Genomic DNA, 19,667 nt, shown 5'->3' with positions numbered 1-19,667 from the left:
CTATCAAATGAATTAAAATACGTTCGCATAATTACGTAAGCCTAAAATAAGTTATTAGTTTCAGATTTTATTTCCACCTTTCTGACAGTCAAGCATTAATCCCTTACAAAACAATGAAGTTATTTTTGCCGGTTTGCTAAAGAGATTTGGCTTTTATTATCTGGCGCTCTCTTGCAACAGCTCAAACGAACCTATTTCTAATGGGTTGCGGAAAATATTGTGAATAGTGGTTTGAAAAGCGTTACATTCAAAGTAGATTTCATTTTACGCAAGATGAACTATGGGCAAGAACGTACGATGAATTTCTTAAATCACAAAGCGTTTGACTCTCATTTAAAAATCAACTCTCTGAGGATGACCATTTAGAAGAATTTTGAGCCCAGAAGATCAGACATTTACGTCGTTATTAAAAATTATACCGACACATTTATGTGATGTATCTTAAAGTGTAACACACGCAAAAATGATCAACGTTATATGTAGAAGTTTAGCTTCTCTTCCAGCTTATTATCTTCGAGACCAATATTATATAAGAATGCCATGTATATTAATTTAAACCATTAACTTTTCTTCTTTGTATGTTCGCACAACTTAAGAGTGATCTTGCTATAGGCTGACTGCATCACATGTCCTATGCTGTCATCAGCTGGTGAGATCGCGTGACATGAGCTGTGGCTGGTTTACAAAAGCGCATCGCAATCTCGATTTCAATGTTTCAGAAAGTGACATGCGGTGTTTGGTGGAATTCAAATTTATACCTTTGTGATATGAAAATATGTAGCGTACATGTTGCTGGACATCAAAGGTCTTTCAAAACATGTTTCCCTACACTACAAACAATTATGTATATCTATTCTCACCATATGATAGTCTATTATCGCTCTTGAATAATTAAATCCACCAATACATGAAATGTGTATATACAAAATAGTGTTTTTTGTGTCTAATTAAAGTATGTGTTACTACGATGTTCTAAAGACCAGAGTGGATCCTTAAGAATCCTTTACTTTTTGATCAGAATTATGGAATAAATTAATTATAGCAGAGACAATATTTGACCAGCACTTAACAACAACACTGACACAATAGGTACTCTGGCAAACAAAAAATCTTAACATTTTCATTGTGGGTTCTTGAGAATGTGGCAGAGAGTGTGGTGCATCACTGTACACACTGTGATGATCATGCTAATCAATATTTGCACAATCCCTTTAACGGAATAATTACAATGTCCGAAATTTTTTTGCTGGCTTTCCGGTTAACCCTATATACTGGTGGGGTGAGGCATTCACTTCTCACTTCCAGTAAAGAGCACTTCAGATAAAAAACATGTGTTGTTTAGGAATGATGCCCAATACCAGATAACTGTCAACAAGAAATATGGGAAGCTGTTATCCATATAAAGATTTCCCTCTTAAATTAAGAGACAAGATTATCAAAAGTAAATCTGCTTCACAGTATTCAGGGTGTGTGTAGAAGTCAAATAGTTAAAACTAATGCTGTTATAACTAGTAAGACAGTGGCTCAATGCATTGTTGCTATCGGGTGTGGATCTTATACGTTAGGGATCGTTTAAGAAGAGATTGTTCGAAACTCCACTCCTAGGAGGTGAAATAGGGGATGATAGGATTTTTGAAAATATGTCACTATTACAACAATTTTGAGGATTGAACTACAAAAATTGGTATTTGATTTCTCAGTCAAAAGAAAAAAAGATTCCTAATGAAATATCGCTATAAGAGCACAAAATACATGATTAACGAAAACCTTGGCCTCCAGCTACCAGAATTGCTCTTTTAGTCAGAAGTACATTCAAAAACGATCATGTTTCTAAGACCTTAATTAGCATATAAAATTTAGAAGCGGTTGCAGTTTGCGAACAACAAAAAGAAAAAATTGTGCAGGCCATACAGACAATGCAAGCAAAGCAGCAGGCGTTAAGCCAGTCTCATATATAAAAGGCAATGTCCTGACTGATTCATTCACCGACTCATCGCCTAGCCCAAACAACTATGAATATAAATTTGCAGGTGGTGTTGATCTTATTCTATAGGTGTTGTTTAAGAAGGGATTTTTTTTTTTTTTTTTAAATTCAATCGTTAAGTGGGTGAAACAGGCAATGGAAGGACGTTTTTTAAAAATATGTCACTTTTGAGGCTAGACCAACATAATTGGTATTTGGTTTCTTGGTCAGAAAGAAATTATGTTTCAGCATTTTTGAAAGTGGGTGGGTGGGTGACAGTTGTTTTAGAAAATACATCATCATTAGAGAACTTATAAAGTATTCATAAGGATGCCCAAAAGATCCAAATTGTTACCCTCATATAATACACAGTGGATTCCTGAATATAACACTTCCCACGTAAAGATGTGCCAGGATTAACAGACATGGTGGATTTCAGTACATAATGTCCACAATCACTACCCCTATCATAATTGGAAGAAACTTGCTTGCCTCTCATCTTTTATAGATGTAGCTGTCATCCCGATTGACTACTCTGTTGGTGGCAAACTGTCACATACGTGCAATAAACATTGCATAATGAAGTGGCTATTGAGAAATAATTCAGTGCTATTAAAAATGCAATTACAGATTATTGGGATGCCCTGGTTTTATTTCTATTTATAGAAGGGGGGGGGGGGGGGGAGAGAGAGAGAGAGAGAGAGAGAGAGAGAGAGAGAGAGAGAGAGAGAGCCAGTGTATCATTATTTATGGGAAAGTTTGCAGTTGATAATTATTCCTAGAGCACCACAAAAGACACAATAAAAATCTGCACTGGACCTTAGAATTCACATGAGATTAACACAAGCTGGCACAAGAATGTCATCCAAGGCAGCTCTAACAAATTACTTCGTCTTCATGCGAGATCACATTTTACACACAAATTCACATATTCCCTCCTCTGAAAATGCTCGTAGACTGGTCATGAGCTATCTTAGAAGTTTGGTGCCTACCCTCTCAAGGTGCACTTGTGATTAGTCCATCCTTTCCTCTGACGGTAACTAAAATTTGCAATTATCATTTCTCAATGAGCTGAGTGATACTGTAATTATTAACAACTACTCTGTTCAAGTAATATCATCAGCGTGGTTGGAGAGGTATATTAATATTTCAATAGTAAATATAAATAATAAAAGATTCGCTACTTGGTGCCCACTATTATAGGTGAATCCCCACTGCCTCTTTGTTCCAATACCATGTGGCTCTTGCTCGCCCGGTCATTCTCAGGCTATGTGACCATCTGACGTGTTATTTGATGAGTCTGCTTTGTGATCCTATCTTCCATAACCTCTCCTCTACTGTGTATTAAAACATAGCAAAAAAAAAAAAAAATAAAATAAAATAAAATAATAATATTGGGCAGGGATGTGGCGTAAATGCCACAACTACTAAAGTGTTTTTAAAATGTATGAAAATTGATATTTGACTTCTTGGTTCCAAATAAAGTAGTACATACTTCAGTGTTTTTGGAAATTCAACCCCAGAGGAGGAGAAATAAGAGGATGAAAATTTTTAAGAAAATATTTTGTTTTAATAAAAAGCCAAATCTATGAAAATTGTTATTCCACTTCTTTGGTTAGGTATAAAGAAATATGTGCAGGGGATGTAAGTTTCTATGGAAATATCACCAGAAGAACTACCAGACACTGTTTTTGGTCAGAAAAACATTTGGAGAAGACCATGCTTCTATGGCCTTAATTAGCATGGAAAGTTTAGAAGGTGTTGCAATTCGTGAACAACATAAAAATTTGATTAAAGAAAAAAAAACAAAAATCTGTGCAGACCATACAGTCTATTTGAGCAAAGCAGCGGACGCTAAGCTAGTTGTAATTCAAGAACATTTTGGTGAAGACTGGGTCCTCATCCATGGTGAAATCTTTGAATGAAGTCAGTCATTCAGAAATGTAATGACCGTTAGGGATTTATATGCTACTGACAATTGGATAATTGAAGGCGAAGTTATTAGAATATAGATTATTTTACTTGATAACGATTTGCCATTAGCAAAGTTGTAATTGTCATTCTAAGACAGTTTTGTAAGATTGCAATAAATGACTTTTCTTTTTTTTAGAAATATACCATTGGAAGTTATCATTTTTCCTTGCTTTCTGTGTGTGCATTTTTAATGTCTTGTTAACAAAGCCCAAAACTATTCATGAAGCTTTTCTATCATGGTCTTACCTGTTATGAACCATGTTATTGCATCATTATATTAAAATTTGTAATTCATTTGCATGTAATGCAGGAAATGCTATCTTAAAACTCTGAAAGCACTAATACTACATTTAAAGATAATATTATGAAAAGGATTGATTGCTACTCAGCATATAGAGATGTTGACTCCTCTATATGGTCAGTAGCAATTTATCCTTTTCGTAATATTGCAATTATTTCTTCCTTTATTCTCCACTGTTACATTTTCAAGACAGATACTTAGGCTTGACGTAAAAACATGTTTTTATCCAGTTACTATTAAAGTAATCACTAACTGATAGAATGGGATTTCCCAACTTAAGGTATGGTTTATTAGTGTCTTGCATCTAGCAATTTGATGCAGTAAAAAAGAAACAATCAATTTCATATAAATTATTTATAAATACACACTTTCATATCTTACAAAGTTCACTGTGCTACACAATTTTCTACAGCTATCTGTTGATATCACAGTTTAATATCACAAAGACCAAAAGCTGTATGCGTTCACACTGATTAATATTCACTCCTCACACTTAACATTTCTTGGTTCTGTTCTCCAGCTTGGAACTATTTGCATGTCTTTGTAGTAAGGCTATATGTGTAAAATTTTCTGGAATTGCATTACTATTATACCTCCTTATTGTCTCACTTTCCTTAGAACATTTTCCTAAGAACACTTCCAAATTTGTACAAGTGTTAATGAATAGCAGCTGCGCAAAGTTACTAATTAATTATTGCTTTTTCTTAAGAGCAATTTAACAAAACAGAAACATGTTAAGTCGTCTACACTGCTGTTTCAGACAGCTTTAACATATTGCTTGCATATTTCATTAACACACAAAACATCATGTTTCAGAATGCACCACCACATTTCTTCTGTTAATTCACATATATGAATACTTTTCCTGTGCATCTTTGTAACTAAAAATAATTTGCAGTAGTTTAATACAAAAAAAGGAAACAGGAGAGCAAAGAAGTCTTACATTCTTTGCCATGTTGCATCAGTGCTATTGCTTACAAGTATAGTTACACAAGTTATAACTATTAATCTTTCTCATTTTGTGGCTGTGATATTTAATTCCACTTTTACATATTTTGCCATCAAATAGACAAATTTTCAGCTGTAGTGATGAACTTAAATAAGTATGTTTTCCATGCAGAACAGTTGTGACTAGATATTTAAATCTGATGAATAATATGAGTAACTTTTTACACAAAACTTAATTTACATAAAGTACAATAGTTGCCATTCACGTCAATGACAATCGATGAATCTAGTATAGACTTGCATAAAACTGCATGTCTTAATTATCTTCATTTAACTGGTTCAAAAATGTCCATAAGAATTGCCACATCAGTACCCAGTCCAACAGAATTATATAAATAGTCTTTCATTGGAATAAACTGAGAATATAGTTTATAACGATTGAGCATTGGTATATTATGAGATTAATTAATTATGTAATTAATCTTTCTTCTCCTTAGCACAACTGGCTTTCATCCAGTTGAATTTTGGATAATATATTTCAATGATCGGAAGTATAAATTCACACCTTGTGAATGTCTCAAATGTGACATACTGCTTGATACACAGTATGTTGATCTGATAAGGAACTAGTATCACAGACTTTACTTGGTTGTGAATGTATATCACAACTATAACACTCAAGTTGCATTACTACTAGCTGTACCTCGCCAGCACACATGTTCTTGTCCATTGGTTTCCAATTTATATGGTTCGCGCATGACTGTCCTCTCTCCATTCATTGATGGCCTTTGTACAGGACGAACATGTAATGATGAACCATTTCGGACAACAGAATGTGTATAGTCCTTGGTACCCTGGCGCTTTAATGAGAAGTCCTTTGGCTGTCCAGGTTTGCTGCTCCATTCACGCCATCTCAGCCACTGGTGTCGGTAAAGTGTGTCTGCAGGGCCCCAGTTACGGGAAGGCTTCAGTGTGCTGCATAATTTCTGCAAAGAGAGCAAGTCTTTGCTTACACATCTACATTGTATTATATGGTGAATCACAGGAGTAAAAATGCTGGTTACAGACTATTTGCAGGAATTTTTTATGTTAATGATGAAGAAAGATAAAATTAAGAAAAATGAAAGGATACAGTAGGCCTATATGTAATCATTTTCATCATAAATCAGACAAGATTGAGTTGAGAAAATAAAATATGCCTTTTGCTTTCAGCAGTTCTGACTTTTCTTCACAAATTTCTCAAGGGAGAAATGAGATGCTCAAAAATAAAGAACACACATGAGACAGCAAAACTATTGCTTGTGAAGCCATAAACACAAATGAATATAACAACAGAATTAATAGATGCTGGGAAAATCTGCAGTGCATTGAAACTGCGATGAGCATTAAGACTGCATTCTCCAGTGAAGTACCATACAGAGGAAAAAAAAGTATAAGTGATTGTGCAAGGAAAAGGATGCTGGTAGACCTCCTTAATTCATCTTATGCAAACCGTATTCTTTCCAACGAGAGTGCAAGGGAACAGTAGAACAACCATAGACAATATTTTTGTTCATTCGTCATTATTAGAAGGGCATTCTGTTAGCAAAAAGGTGAATGGCCTTTCAGATCATGATGCACAAATTTTAAGTCTAAAAGATTTTTGTGCTGCAACACATGTTAAATATAGTTACCAACTTTTTAGGAAAGCTGATCCAGTTGCTGTACAGACTTTTGTAAACCTTATCAAGGAACAAGAGTGGCAAGATGTTTATAGTGCTGATACAGTAGACGATAAATATAACGCTTTCCTCAAGACTTTTCTCGTGCTCTTTGAAAGTTGCTTTCCGTTAGAACGTTAAAAACAGGGTACTAGCACAAACAGGCAGCCTGGGTGGCTGACTAAAGGGATAAGAATATCTTGTAGAACAAAGTGGCAATTATATCAAAACGTTAGAAACAGTCAAAATCTAAATGCAGCAGCCCATTACAAACAGTATTGTAAGGTGCTTAAAAAAGTTATTAGGAAGGCAAAAAGTATGTGGTATGCAGATAGAATAGCTAAGTCTCAGGATAAAATTAAAACCATATGGTCAGTCGTAAAGGAAGTGGCTGGTCTGCAGAGACAGGTCGAGAATATAGAATCAGTGCGTAGTGGGGATGTCCCGTGTTACTGATAAGTCGCAAATATGTACAGTACTTAATAATCATTTTCTGAATATAGCAGGTGAACTAAATAGAAACCTAGTCCCAACAGGGAATCATATAGCACTCTTAGAAAAAAGTGTTCCGAGACTGTTACCTGAAATGCTCCTCCATGATACTGACAAGAGGGAGATTGAGTTAATAATTAAATCACTAAAGACAAAGAACTCTCACGGATATGATGGGGTATCTAGCAGAATACTGATATTGTTCCACGTATGTTAGCTCAGTACTTAGCCATATCTGTAACTTTTCCTTTAGGAGTGGTCGGTTTCCTGGCCGATTAAAGTACTCGGTAGTGAAGCCACTTTATAAAAAGGGAGACAGGGATAATGTTGACAATTCTAGACCTATTTCTATGCCATCGGTGTTTGCTAAAGTTATCGAGAGGGTTGTATATACAAGGTTACTGGAGCATTTAAATTCACATAATTTGCTGTCAAATGTTCAGTTTGGTTTTAGAAATGGCTTAACAACCGAAAATGTTATATTCTCTTTTCTCTGTGAGGTTTTGGACGGATTAAATAAAAGGTTGCGAACGCTAGGTGTTTTCTTTGATTTAACGAAGGCTTTTGACTGTGTTGACCACGAAATATTACTGCAGAAGTTGGACCATTATGGAGTAAGGGGAGTAGCTTACAATTGGTTCGCCTCTTACTTTAAGAACAGAAAGCAGAGGATAATTCTCCGCAATATTGAGAGTGGTAGTGGTGTTCAGTCCCAATGGGGCACTGTTGAGTGGGGCATTCCCCAAGGGTCGGTGCTGGGGCCACTGCTGTTTCTTATTTATATAAATGATATGCCTTCTAGTATTACAGGTGATTCAAAAATATTTCTGTTTGCTGATGACACCAGCTTGATAGTGAAGGATTTTGTGTGTAATATTGAAACAGTAACAAATAATGTAGTTCATGAAATAAGTTCGTGGCTTGTGGAAAATAATTTGATGCTAAATCACAGTAAGACTCAGTTTTTACAGTTTCTAACTCACAATTCAACAAGAACCGATATTTTGATCAGACAGAATAGGCATATTATAAGCGAGACCGAACAGTTCAAGTTCCTAGGCGTTCGGATAGATAGTAAGCTGTTGTGGAAAGCCCATGTCCAGGATCTTGTTCAGAAGCTAACTGCTGCTTTATTTACCATTAGAACAGTATCTGAAATAAGTGACACTTCAACACAAAAAGTAGTCTACTTCGCATATTTTCATATGCTTATGTCGTATGGTATTATTTTTTGGGGTAATTCTGCTGATTCAAAAAGGGTATTTTTGGCTCAAAAACGGGCTGTTCGAGCTATATGTGGTGTAAGTTCAAGAACGTCTTGTCGACCCCTATTCAAAAATCTGGGAATTCTGACATTGCCCTCACAGTATATATTTTCTTTAATGTCGTTTGTTGTTAGCAATATTAGCCTATTCCCAAGAGTTAGCAGCTTTCACTCAGTTAATACTAGGCAGAAATCAAATCTGCATGTAGAATGCACTTCCTTGACTCTTGTGCAGAAAGGAGTGCAGTATTCTGCTGCAGCCATTTTCAATAAGCTACCACAAGAGCTCAAAAATCTTAGCAGTAGCCCAAACTCTTTTAAGTCCAAACTGAAGAGTTTCCTCATGGCTCACTCCTTCTATTCTGTCGAGGAGCTCTTGGAAGAGCTAAAAAATTAAGCAAATTCCAGTGTTACATTCTTGATTTTCTTCATTTAAACTTACGACTTGTCACCTGAATATGTTTTTTTTATATTTCATTTTATCTGTTTCTAATATCGTGTTATAATTTCATGTATTGACTCGTTCCATGACCATGGAGACTTCTCCTAAATGTGGTCCCACGGAACAATAAATAAATAAAAAAAACAGTAATATTTAATACTCCATCGACAAAGCAATCATTAGAAATGTACGCAAGTTAAGATTGGATGAGGAAATCAATCAACTGTCAACCATCCTGGCAGTTGTTTTAATCTCATCAGGAAAACCACAATAATCTTAGCATGAACTAGAATCGGAATACTATGTCACCTACATTTATTTATTGACATAGTTCTGGTGTGGGTCAGGTCATAGAGAGTCTAAGGTCACAAAAGGATTGGTTGATTGGGGTTGAAGGGACCAAACAGCAAGGTCATCAGTCCCTTGTTACAAATGCGGTCCCTTCAGACAGATTGACATCTCAGAAAAGTCAGAACGAAAAAAGGTAAAAAGCTAAAAAACATAAAAGTGCAGTCGTGGTGTCATGGTAAAAACAAAATGAGGGAAGTCAGCAAGTGAGCAACCCGAAGGCTATACTAGAGACAGGAAATATTCCACCTCTGATGCAGTACAGGCAAGACCACTTGCTATTCAAAAGCATACAACTGCTAGAATGTAGAAGTGCATATTGTAAAAGGAGACTAACCAATTCTAAAAAGTGATAAAAACAGAGTAAAAGGGAAAGAAAAGAGGATCTTGGCCAGGGAGGGGAGTCAGGAATCTCCAAACACAGCTTACAGTGGGAAAGACCCCAACCCTCACCGCCCTGCCCCTACTCCAGAGTGAGATTAAAAACCTTAAAACTGAGAATAAAAACCTCTTTCACAGAGGAAACTGAGAACCAGTTCAACCATCTGAGAATCGTCTGCCAATATTAAAGGTAAAGTTCGGGGAAGTCTGTACTTAGTACGCAGAGCCAAAAGAATGGGGAATTTCACCAAAATGTGGGCTACTGACTGAAAGGCTCAACAACCACAGTGGGAGTGGCTGATTAAGCAAAAGAAAACCATGGATCAGCCTGGTATGGCCGATGCGGAGATGACAGGGTGGTAGGGTCCTTTTGCGAGAGGCGGAAGGAAGAACACCACAGGACGTGTGTCACCTCAATCGCACGAAGTTTATTAGACAGGAAGGTAGCCTCCCAAGAGTTGGCCCATCATTGTGCGAAGTGGTATCTGATGTGAAGGCGTAAATCTGCTGTAGGAGGGGTTACAGAGCCAAATGATCAGCATGCTCATTACCTGGGATACCCACATGGCCAAGGACCCAAAGGAAGTCAACGGAACAAGCAGTATGGTGAAGATCAGCGAGATGGTCATGGATGGCCGAGACCAAGGGATGGCAGGAAAAATACCGGTCAATAGCCTGAAAGCCACTCATTGAGTCTGTACATAGCAAAACACGGTGTAGTTAGGTCTGTTTAATAAAAGTAAAGGCCTGGGAAATTGCCATCAATTCCACAGTAAACACTCCACACGTAGTTGGCAGGAGACGATTTTCCGTGCAAACAGAGGATGTGAAGGCATATCCCACACAATCAGCAGATTTAGAGACACTGGTGTAAAAAACAATAGCATCCCAAAACTTCCATAAAATTCAGTGGAAAAAACAACGGAACACCATGGAGGAAAGGAATCTTTCGGACCTCAGCGGAGATCCGTCTGAATCCGGGGCCGAGGAACTAACGATGGGGAGGTGTTGGGGACGGAACGTGGGATACAGGACAAAGAAGGAAGCTGAAAATCACGGAGAAGAGGCGCAAGGTGGAGCCCAACCGGTAAACTCGCCTGAGGGCGGGAATTAGGAGGGCAACATCCTTGGTGTGGGAACAGGTTAGAATAGAAAGGATAAGTGGGAGAGGAATGGACAGAGATTGCATAAGAAACCAGAATTTGGGACTGCCAAACTGAAAGGAGGGGATCCCAGCTTCAACCAGGAGACTATCAACAGGGCTAGTAAGGAAGGTACCGGTGGCCAAATGGATACCACGATGGTGCACCGGATCCAGGAGGCACAGTGTGGAAGGAGAAGCTGAACCGTAAACTTGACAACCATAGTCCAAGCAAGACAGCACTAAAGCCCGATAAAGGCAGAGACGGATGGAGCAGTTTGCACCCCAAGAGGTGTGGGCAAGGAAGCGAAGGACATTGAGTTTAAGGAAACATCCTACCTTCAGAAGTCTGATATGAGGCAGCCAAGTGAGCTTGTTGTCAAAAAGAAGACCCAGGGAACGAAACTGTGGGACCACAGGTAATCATTGTGCATCGAGGTAGAGCTCCGGATCAGGGTGGACCATAGTATGGTGACAAGTGGACCACCCGCAATTTTAAAGGAGAGAATTGAATTGAAACCCATGTGAGAGGGTCCATGCAGAGGCACACCATATAGCTCCCTGGAGGTGCTGCTCTGCAGAGGCCATCGAAGAGGAATCAACCCAAATACAGAAATCATCCACATACACAGCAGGGGTGACCAAAGGACTGACGGTGGCCCCAAGTCCATCTATAGCAATGAGGAAAAGAAGTACACTCAGTACGGAACTCTGTGGAATGCCATTCTCCTGGGTCCATGGAGAACTAAAAACAGTACCAACCCGAACCCTGAACAACTGATGGAACAGGAACTGGTGGATAAAAATCGGGAGCGGGCCCCAAAGACCCCACTCATGAAGTGTAAGAAAGATGTGATGTTGCCAAGCTGTGTCATAGGCCTTGTGAAGAACGAAAAATACTGCAACCAAATGGCGGCGCTGGGAAAAAGCATGCCGAACTGTGGATTCCAAGCGAAGTAAATGATCGATCGGAGACTGTCCCTCTCTGAAGCCACACTGGTAAGGGGACAATATATCCAGAGTTTCGAGGACACAATTGAGCTGTTCAAGTAACTTGCAAAAAAAGTTTGTCAGACTAATAGACCGATAGCGTTCGACAAACAGGGGTTTCTTACCAGGCTTAAGGACAGGAACCACGATGCTATACCTACACTGAGAAGGGAAGTCATCCTGGAGCCAAATACGGTTAAACACCTGGAGAAGATGTTGCTGTTGTGGAGCACTGAGATGCTGAAGCAGTTCGTTATGAATGGAGTCTGGGCCAGGGGCCGTATCATAAGAAGAAGAAGGTGCGGAAAGAAGTTCCCATTCAGTAAAAGGTTTCTTGAAAGATTCTGACTGACAAGGGGTAAAACATAAGGCAGAAGCTTTGGTCCACTGTTTCTGGTGAATGAAAGCAGCCAGATAGGAGGCTGATGCAAAATGGATAACAAGATGTTCCGCAAGAATCAACAGGTTCGTGCAAAGGCCATCCGGGAGGTGACGGCCCGGGAGGGTAGACTGCTGATGGCAACCTTGGAGAGAGCGAAGTGTAGCCCATACCTGTGACATAGGGACAGTAGAACCGAGGGAAGAAACAAAGCATTCCCAACACATCCGTTTGCTCTGTTTTACTAAGTAACAGGCTTTAACATGAAAGCGTTTAAAGGTAATAAGGTTGGCAATGGATGGTTGCCTCTTAAGGTGTTGCAAAGCTCAACAGCAATCACGGATGGCAATGGCAATGGCTGTACTCCACCATGGGACTTGCCGGCGGCAAAATGGTCCAGATAAGCACAGGATAGCAAAGCTAGCAGCACGAACAATTGCATCAGACACGTCACGTAGGATGTCATCAATACAACCCAACAAAGAGGGAGAAAAAACGACCCGTGCAGTATATAGAGGCCAATCAGCAAGTTGGAAAGACCAATAAGGTAACCTGTCCATCGGGGAGCGGGAAGGGAGCGAGAGAATCAATGGGAAATGGTCACTATCACAAAGGTTGTCGTGTGGCGACCAGTGTAAGGAAGGGAGGGGGGAGGGAGGGAGGGAGAAGAAGGAAGAGAAAGAAAGATCAATGGCAGAAAAGGTACCATGAGAGGCACTGAAATGAGTAGGGGAGCCATCATTAAGAAGGCCCAAGTCGTGGTCAGCAAGAAACTGGTCTATGAGAAGACCCCGACTAGATGGGAATGCACTGCCCCAGAAGGGATAATGAGCATTAAAATCCCCAAGAAGGAGGAAGGGAGGAGGAAGTTGCTGATGAATGGCAGTTAAAGCAGCAGGTCTAAGAGTCCTCTCAGGATGGAGATAAAGATTGCAAACCGTGACCTCAGAGTCCAGGTGGACCCTAACAACAACCACTTCCAATGTAGTTTGAAGAGGAATCCACGTGCTAGCAACGTCCATATGGACCAACATACAAATGCCACCAGAGGCTCGCTGCGGGCCGACCCGATTTAGACAGAAAACACGGATCCTGTGGAGGGTCAGTGAGTGATCATCAGTAAAATGAGATTCCTGTAGAACCACATAGGCTGCAGAGTAAAACAAAATAAGGGATTTCAACTCTGGTAGGTGACAGTAATATCCATTACATTTCCATTGGATAACCACAGAACGATGATGCAAATGGGGGTGAACAGGCTAAAGCCAGTCATGCCACCAGGTCACCACCCGTCACTGACAAGAAGGGGGCGACATCCATGCACAACAGGTCAGAATCAGGTTGCGAAGGTGGGGATGGGACCTCTAGCGACACCAGAGGCTCCTTGTCCTGGGACTTGTTTCTTCTTCTTCTTCTTCTTCTTTTCTGTTTGAGATGGAGCAGGGCTGTATGGCAAAAAGGACCCAACTGCAACAAGATCTGGAACAGAAAGAGATCGGATGACCTGGGAGCCCACAGACCGTGGCTCTTGTGGCCGTCATGTGGCAGTAGACCTTTGGCCTGGCCCTTGACCGGCAGACGCTGAAGAAGTGGGACACTTCTCCGGCTGGGGAGGGGGAGCGGTACCCAGAGGGGAGGGTGTGGGAGCTGCAGGGGAGGGGGGGAGGAGAGGGGTTCGGGACTGGAGTAAGGAAGGGGTGAAGATGCAACTAAAGCATAGCTAGACGTCATGGACACAGGATGAAGACGTGCATACTTCTTACGAGCCTCAATGTAGGTTAGACGGTAAAGGGACTTATACTCCTGTATCTTCTTTTCCTTCTTATAAACTGGGCAATCTGGTGAATGTGGAGAATGATTGCCATGACAATTAACACCACAGGAGGGGGAACACAGGAACTCCCCTCATGGAGTGGACGTCCACAGTCACCACAGAGAGAGGCCTGCGAACAGCGGGAAGACATGTCCAAAACGCAAACACCTAAAACATCTCGTAGGTGGTGGGATGTACCGCTTCACGCCACATCGATAAACAATAATCTTGACCTTCTCAGGGAGGGTATCCCCTTCAAAGACTAGGATAAAGGCACCAATATCAATGCGATTGTTCTTCGGACCCTTCTGAACACGCCGAACAAAGTGAACACTCCGCTGTCCGAGATTGTCCCTAAGTTCCTCATCAGTTTAAAGGATGAGATTCCTGTGAAAAGTCACACCTTGAACCATATTCAAAGACTGGTGGGGGGGGGGGGGGGGGGTAATGGATACAGGTATTGCACCAAGATGGTTACAGGCACGAAGGTGCAGACTGGGGAGCTGAAGCAGTTTTGATGAACAATGAACCTGACCGCATCTTACTTAGGAGTCCACTTCGCCACACTTGTCTTCAATGTGTTCCACAAAAAAAAAGGTTTGGTATTGGTGAAAATATCCCCACCAGTCCTGGTGCAAACCAGATAGGAGAAAACAGTTGTAGTTGGTGTGCCCAAGATCAGTACTGTCATTCCTAAGTACACTGTAGATCAGGCTATTCCAACACTGCACCATGGGACAAAAGCTTCCATAAGTGCCCATCAGCTCATCTGAAGGCAAGCACAGTTAGTACAGAACATTCGCCAGGTGACCCTATGGCACTAGTCGGCACATGTGCGACTCACTTGCCTCTCGTGCATGCCTAGCAGCCTGCAGATAGGCACTTGAGCTAAGACAGCCTGCTGCACAGTGTTACCTGGTAAAGATAGCATCTGCCTCAAACAATACCAGTGATGAGTTTAAATATGTGAGCAGCCATGGTTGAAGTTAATCAGGAGAGTTAATTTAGAATTCTAACAGCTGCTTAATTCAGGTGGAGGGTCACAGGTTTATGTAATTCCTGTTGATATTTCTCAGGTGGTTTAATTACACTACACATGCCTTCACCCTAACAGGGATGGAATGGGAAAACTGACAGAGCCAATAGAAAATACCTCAAAGTGGGAAAGGAGGGGGCCACAGGCATTTACATGGATGACAAAATACCATTGATACAGTTGTCAGAGCAACAGCCCTGGATAGAGAGAGCAGAAAGGAATTAGCTCTAAGATTACACACTTCTCTCATCTCTCAACAGCATAATGGCCTGCTGGAAGTTTTCCAGCTGGATGCCAATGTGGCAACTTGCATTTCCCTAAACCACCCCAGTAATCCTACTGTGGAAAGGAGAGAGACATTTAAACACAGAATCCAAACAATATGTTGTTCCTGGCAAATTATCACATCGATAAGAGTGTCAGGTTAAGACTGAAATGCTCTGGTGCCACAGGGATTAAATCCCATAACATTACCATTAGACCACCAAGCCCAATAGATGAAACATGAAGATACACTGTATCAAATGTTTACAGCAATATGTGCTTGGAAGAAGAAAATGAAACAAATTTTGAGAAAGCTTTATTCAAACATAGATGTTAGATGAGACAGACAATGTCTTGTGACAAAATATCACCAGTGTGTTGGCAGACAAATGAATTAAGCCCAATACAATTTTCACTAAGTCTCTGTCCACTCTTTGCAAAGGACTAAGATAACTTACTTGCTTCAGATTGTAGTCAACCTGAACTGCCACTTGGCGTACAGCCATAGCTATTATTACAACCCACACAATGGCATAAACAGCCCATCCAGTGCAGTAAATCCAAATTTGGTCTGGAACCATTTCCTTGGGTCCTGTAAGAGGCATTAAGACGAAGGATGCTACTTCCATAGCCTGAAAAATAAAAATAAATAAATAAAATTTAAAAAAATTAAAACTACTGCTTTTTAGACAAAATATTTATGCAGTGACAGAATCAGTATAACATACATAAAACTACAACTTTCTCAGACTGAAGAACATAACAGTCATCTGTTTAGAATTGAAAATGCCCATTGACAATTAAGTGGAGAAATGATATGCCCATATATTCAGACCAATGAAACAGGGCTACAGGCTAGGGCTGCATGGACTGAAATACCCTTTAATACTGACAATAAAAGAAATAAGACTTTTTCCCACCACAATGAGTATCTTCGCATTTAAAACCAAATTGGAGGAGGGTGAAAATCATTTAAAACATATTGCCATTGAAGCTACAAATGTTTCTCTATCGATAAGTTATGTATGATGTTAATTATGGATAAAGAGCTGTATCTTGTTTTTGCACAAAACACATGTTCAGTGTCAGTGACTAAGTTTCATCAAATTTGACCAACTTGACAGTTATAAACAAGTAGGTTACTACAGCAGAGTTCTTGAATACCATCAGAAGACTAAAATTCGAATGCTCCTATACAGTAGGGATGGGCAAAAATATCAATACTACTCCAAAATTATATCAATATATATTGTCAATATTGAAGTCATCGATTAATCGATATTTAATACTTAATATTAAAAGTGATATTTTTGTGTGTGTCTTTTCGTGATTCATAGGCACCATAGTCCTCATCAGCCAAGACTTCTCTATTGTCAGCCATTTCCTTTCTACTGGCTCATCATTTATCAGGCACATGTGACACGAATAATATTCTCAAGAACTAAAAACAGCACAACTCTGTAGTATATCACACGGTACATGCCATCTATAGACGATACAGCGAAGCCATTCACGCAGTACCTAGAACATCCACCCGACATCCTCCTACCAGCTATGTCTTTATTTGTTGGGGTGCTCTGCTATTGTTAACTAGTTATTGTCATGTGACACACTGTATGTTGTTGAACTGAAGACAGTGGCAGTGCAGAGTGAGACAGGGTCCCCACATTATTACATGTTTGCCTGTCACTCATGCAAAAAGTGTTAACATTTTAATAACAGCATCTGGTTTGGCTTCAAGCTGATTTGAGTTTCCAGAAAATCTATGTCAGCAGTCTGGAAATTTTTTTCAAAACAAGGCAACAACGAATCTGTTTCTGGCAACCTGTGTGATAAAACTTAACACAACCAACTTTGCTACTCATCTGAAACAAACATCATTTCGGCTACTTGCAAAAGGCAAAAAAAGCAAAATTGTTGTAGTCAGTGCCAATTCCATCAATATCTGCAAACAGGTGAATGACTTCTGGTGGTGGTGATGATGATGCAACTTCAGATGTTTCAGTGATGCTTCACATTGATGATTCTACTGTTGACAATGTAAGCATTATGGAATGCTCGCACAATATTCATGTTAATAGATTATTTACACTAATAGCCCAGATTTTCTGTTTTTTGGCTACATTGTGCAGTAATAATGATTCACAAGTCACAGCCAATTCTGGGGCAGAGATCTCTTTTGTACAAGGTTCTGATGCAAAGAAAAGAAAGCAACCGACTGTAAGATATTGGTTTGAAAGACGTACAAGCTTTGAAGGTAAATTGAGAGTGCCATACTTTGATTTTAAACCTGGATTTGTTGAAGATATTTATCCTTTATTCATAATTAAAATTTAACTGTAACAAAAAATTATCTGAATTAGTTAGGGTGATAAAGTTTATATTTTTATTTTATAATCATTGCACTAAAATTAACAAATCATAGTGACAAATACTAAATTTAATGAGGCCTGTGCAAAGCTTTAATAATATTGACAGTTTAAATATTACTAGTTTATGTTTCTGGTTTTTATTAATCAGTACTGATTATTTTTCAGAAGGTGGCCAAAAGCATTGTGACCTTACACAAGCCTTGATCTACATTATTTGTAAAGATAATTTGCAATTTTCATGCATGGAAAAATTTGGAATGAAAAAATTTGTGCACACAGCTTGTGTCCATTATAAAATGCCTTCCAGAAGAGATCTGCAAGTTATATTTTCATTTTACTGAGAAGCATATTATAATGTACAATAATGTATGTAACTATTTTGTAATTAATATAAACATTTACTTCTAAATTGTCGATGACTCGTTAGAACAGAGCTATAACGCAACAAAGGCCAATCTTTAAAAAAAAAAAAAAAAAAAAAAAAACGATTTAAGCAAATTTTTTTTCTTTTACAGGTGTTATATTGATTCACCAACTGCACAAGGAGTTTCTTGGTATTGACAGTTCACTTGCTTGACAACATTAGTGGTTCTTCTGTGCTTCAAAATATAAATCTGTGGACAGACTGTCTTAGGCAAGTTTTGTTTAATAAACATTTACTTTCTAAATTATTATAGCAAGCATATCAAGACAACTAGGTTTTGAATAAAAACAATATTTACATCTTAACTGAACTGAATACTCTTTCACGATGGGCATTATGTTTCAGGCGCACACAGGACAGTACAATAAAGATTGCTGGGAGGAAATTAAAGACTTTGGCAGAGACAAAAACTAAATTATGTCTATTACTATTGATGATAGCACAAATGTAGTGGCAATGGTAAGATTATTTTTGGGAGATGAGAGGATTCCTTGTATGGTGCACCTACTTAAAATTTAGTAGTCGATGGTGCACTAAAGGAGAGTAATACATTTTCAGTGCTTAGAGATTAGGCCAAAACCATTGTGAGATATTTTGAACAATGATTAATGCTATGGACTTGCATGGACTGGAGCTGACCAGTAAGTGGAAAAAAAGAAGGCTATGTGTTGACTTTAAAACAAGCCGTCAGCACAAGATGGAACTCTTGCTTTGACATGCTAGAAAGATTAATAAGATTATCAGCGACTGTAACTAAAATCTTAGCTACAAAAAGTCAGTCAAATAGGAGTATACCTGATATGGTTGCAACATCATAGCTTAATGTGATAAGAGATCTTGATGACTTTCTTGCCCCTTTTAAACAAGCCACTGAAGAGGTTAGTGGCACTAACTATGTGACTGCAAGCTTATGCATTCCTATAACAAACCTACTTTGAAAAGAAATGGAGCAAGCAACTCTTCCTACTGATTTAGGAGTGTCTGTAAAAATAGTGTACTTGCAGGAGTATTAGACTATACTTCCTTTGGCAAGAAATATTTTTCTTGCCATAGCTACAATTTCGGATCCTCACTTTGATTCTCCCCTTGCAGTATCAGCTGCAATACTGGAAATAACTAAGGAAACTCATTCCAAGAATAGGCAGATTGGTCAATTGTCACCTGAACAAAGAGCTTCAGAGTAACTCAAGAAGATTCCTACAAGCCTTGAATTTGGTCACAGCATGAGAAACTGTTGTCAGAAAGCTCAATCACACAAGAAATTCCAAGCTCTGATTTTCTGCTAAATGAACTACAACAGTATATTGATCAAGCACATTGGACAGATCTGTGATCCTGTAAAGGTCTGGATTGATAGCAGTCATTTCACACCTGTTTTGTCAGAAATGGCTCAAAAATATTTAGTATGCCAAGCCTCTTCTGTTTTGTCCAAAAG

General features: G+C 39.1%; 1 protein-coding gene across 2 annotated transcripts in view; it reads right to left on the bottom strand.

Moving 5' to 3' along the window:
* Positions 1-4,581: 4,581 nt before the first annotated feature.
* LOC124613340 (sodium-dependent nutrient amino acid transporter 1-like) overlaps positions 4,582-19,667 on the bottom strand; it is a 267,200-nt gene continuing 252,114 nt past the window's right edge. For both annotated transcript variants that reach the window (XM_047142036.1, XM_047142035.1), the window contains exons 15-16: positions 15,895-16,068; positions 4,582-6,172 (exon numbers count right to left, since the gene is read on the bottom strand). In XM_047142036.1, coding sequence (XP_046997992.1) covers positions 5,864-6,172; positions 15,895-16,068 — 483 coding nt within the window. In that variant the 3' untranslated portion in view covers positions 4,582-5,863. The remainder of the gene's footprint in view (positions 6,173-15,894; positions 16,069-19,667) is intronic.

This window comes from Schistocerca americana, chromosome 4, assembly GCF_021461395.2.
Source record: "Schistocerca americana isolate TAMUIC-IGC-003095 chromosome 4, iqSchAmer2.1, whole genome shotgun sequence".
Classification (NCBI taxonomy): domain Eukaryota; kingdom Metazoa; phylum Arthropoda; class Insecta; order Orthoptera; family Acrididae; genus Schistocerca; species Schistocerca americana.
Note: the sequence above shows the minus strand (reverse complement) of the source record. Positions and strands in the feature narration are given on the sequence as shown.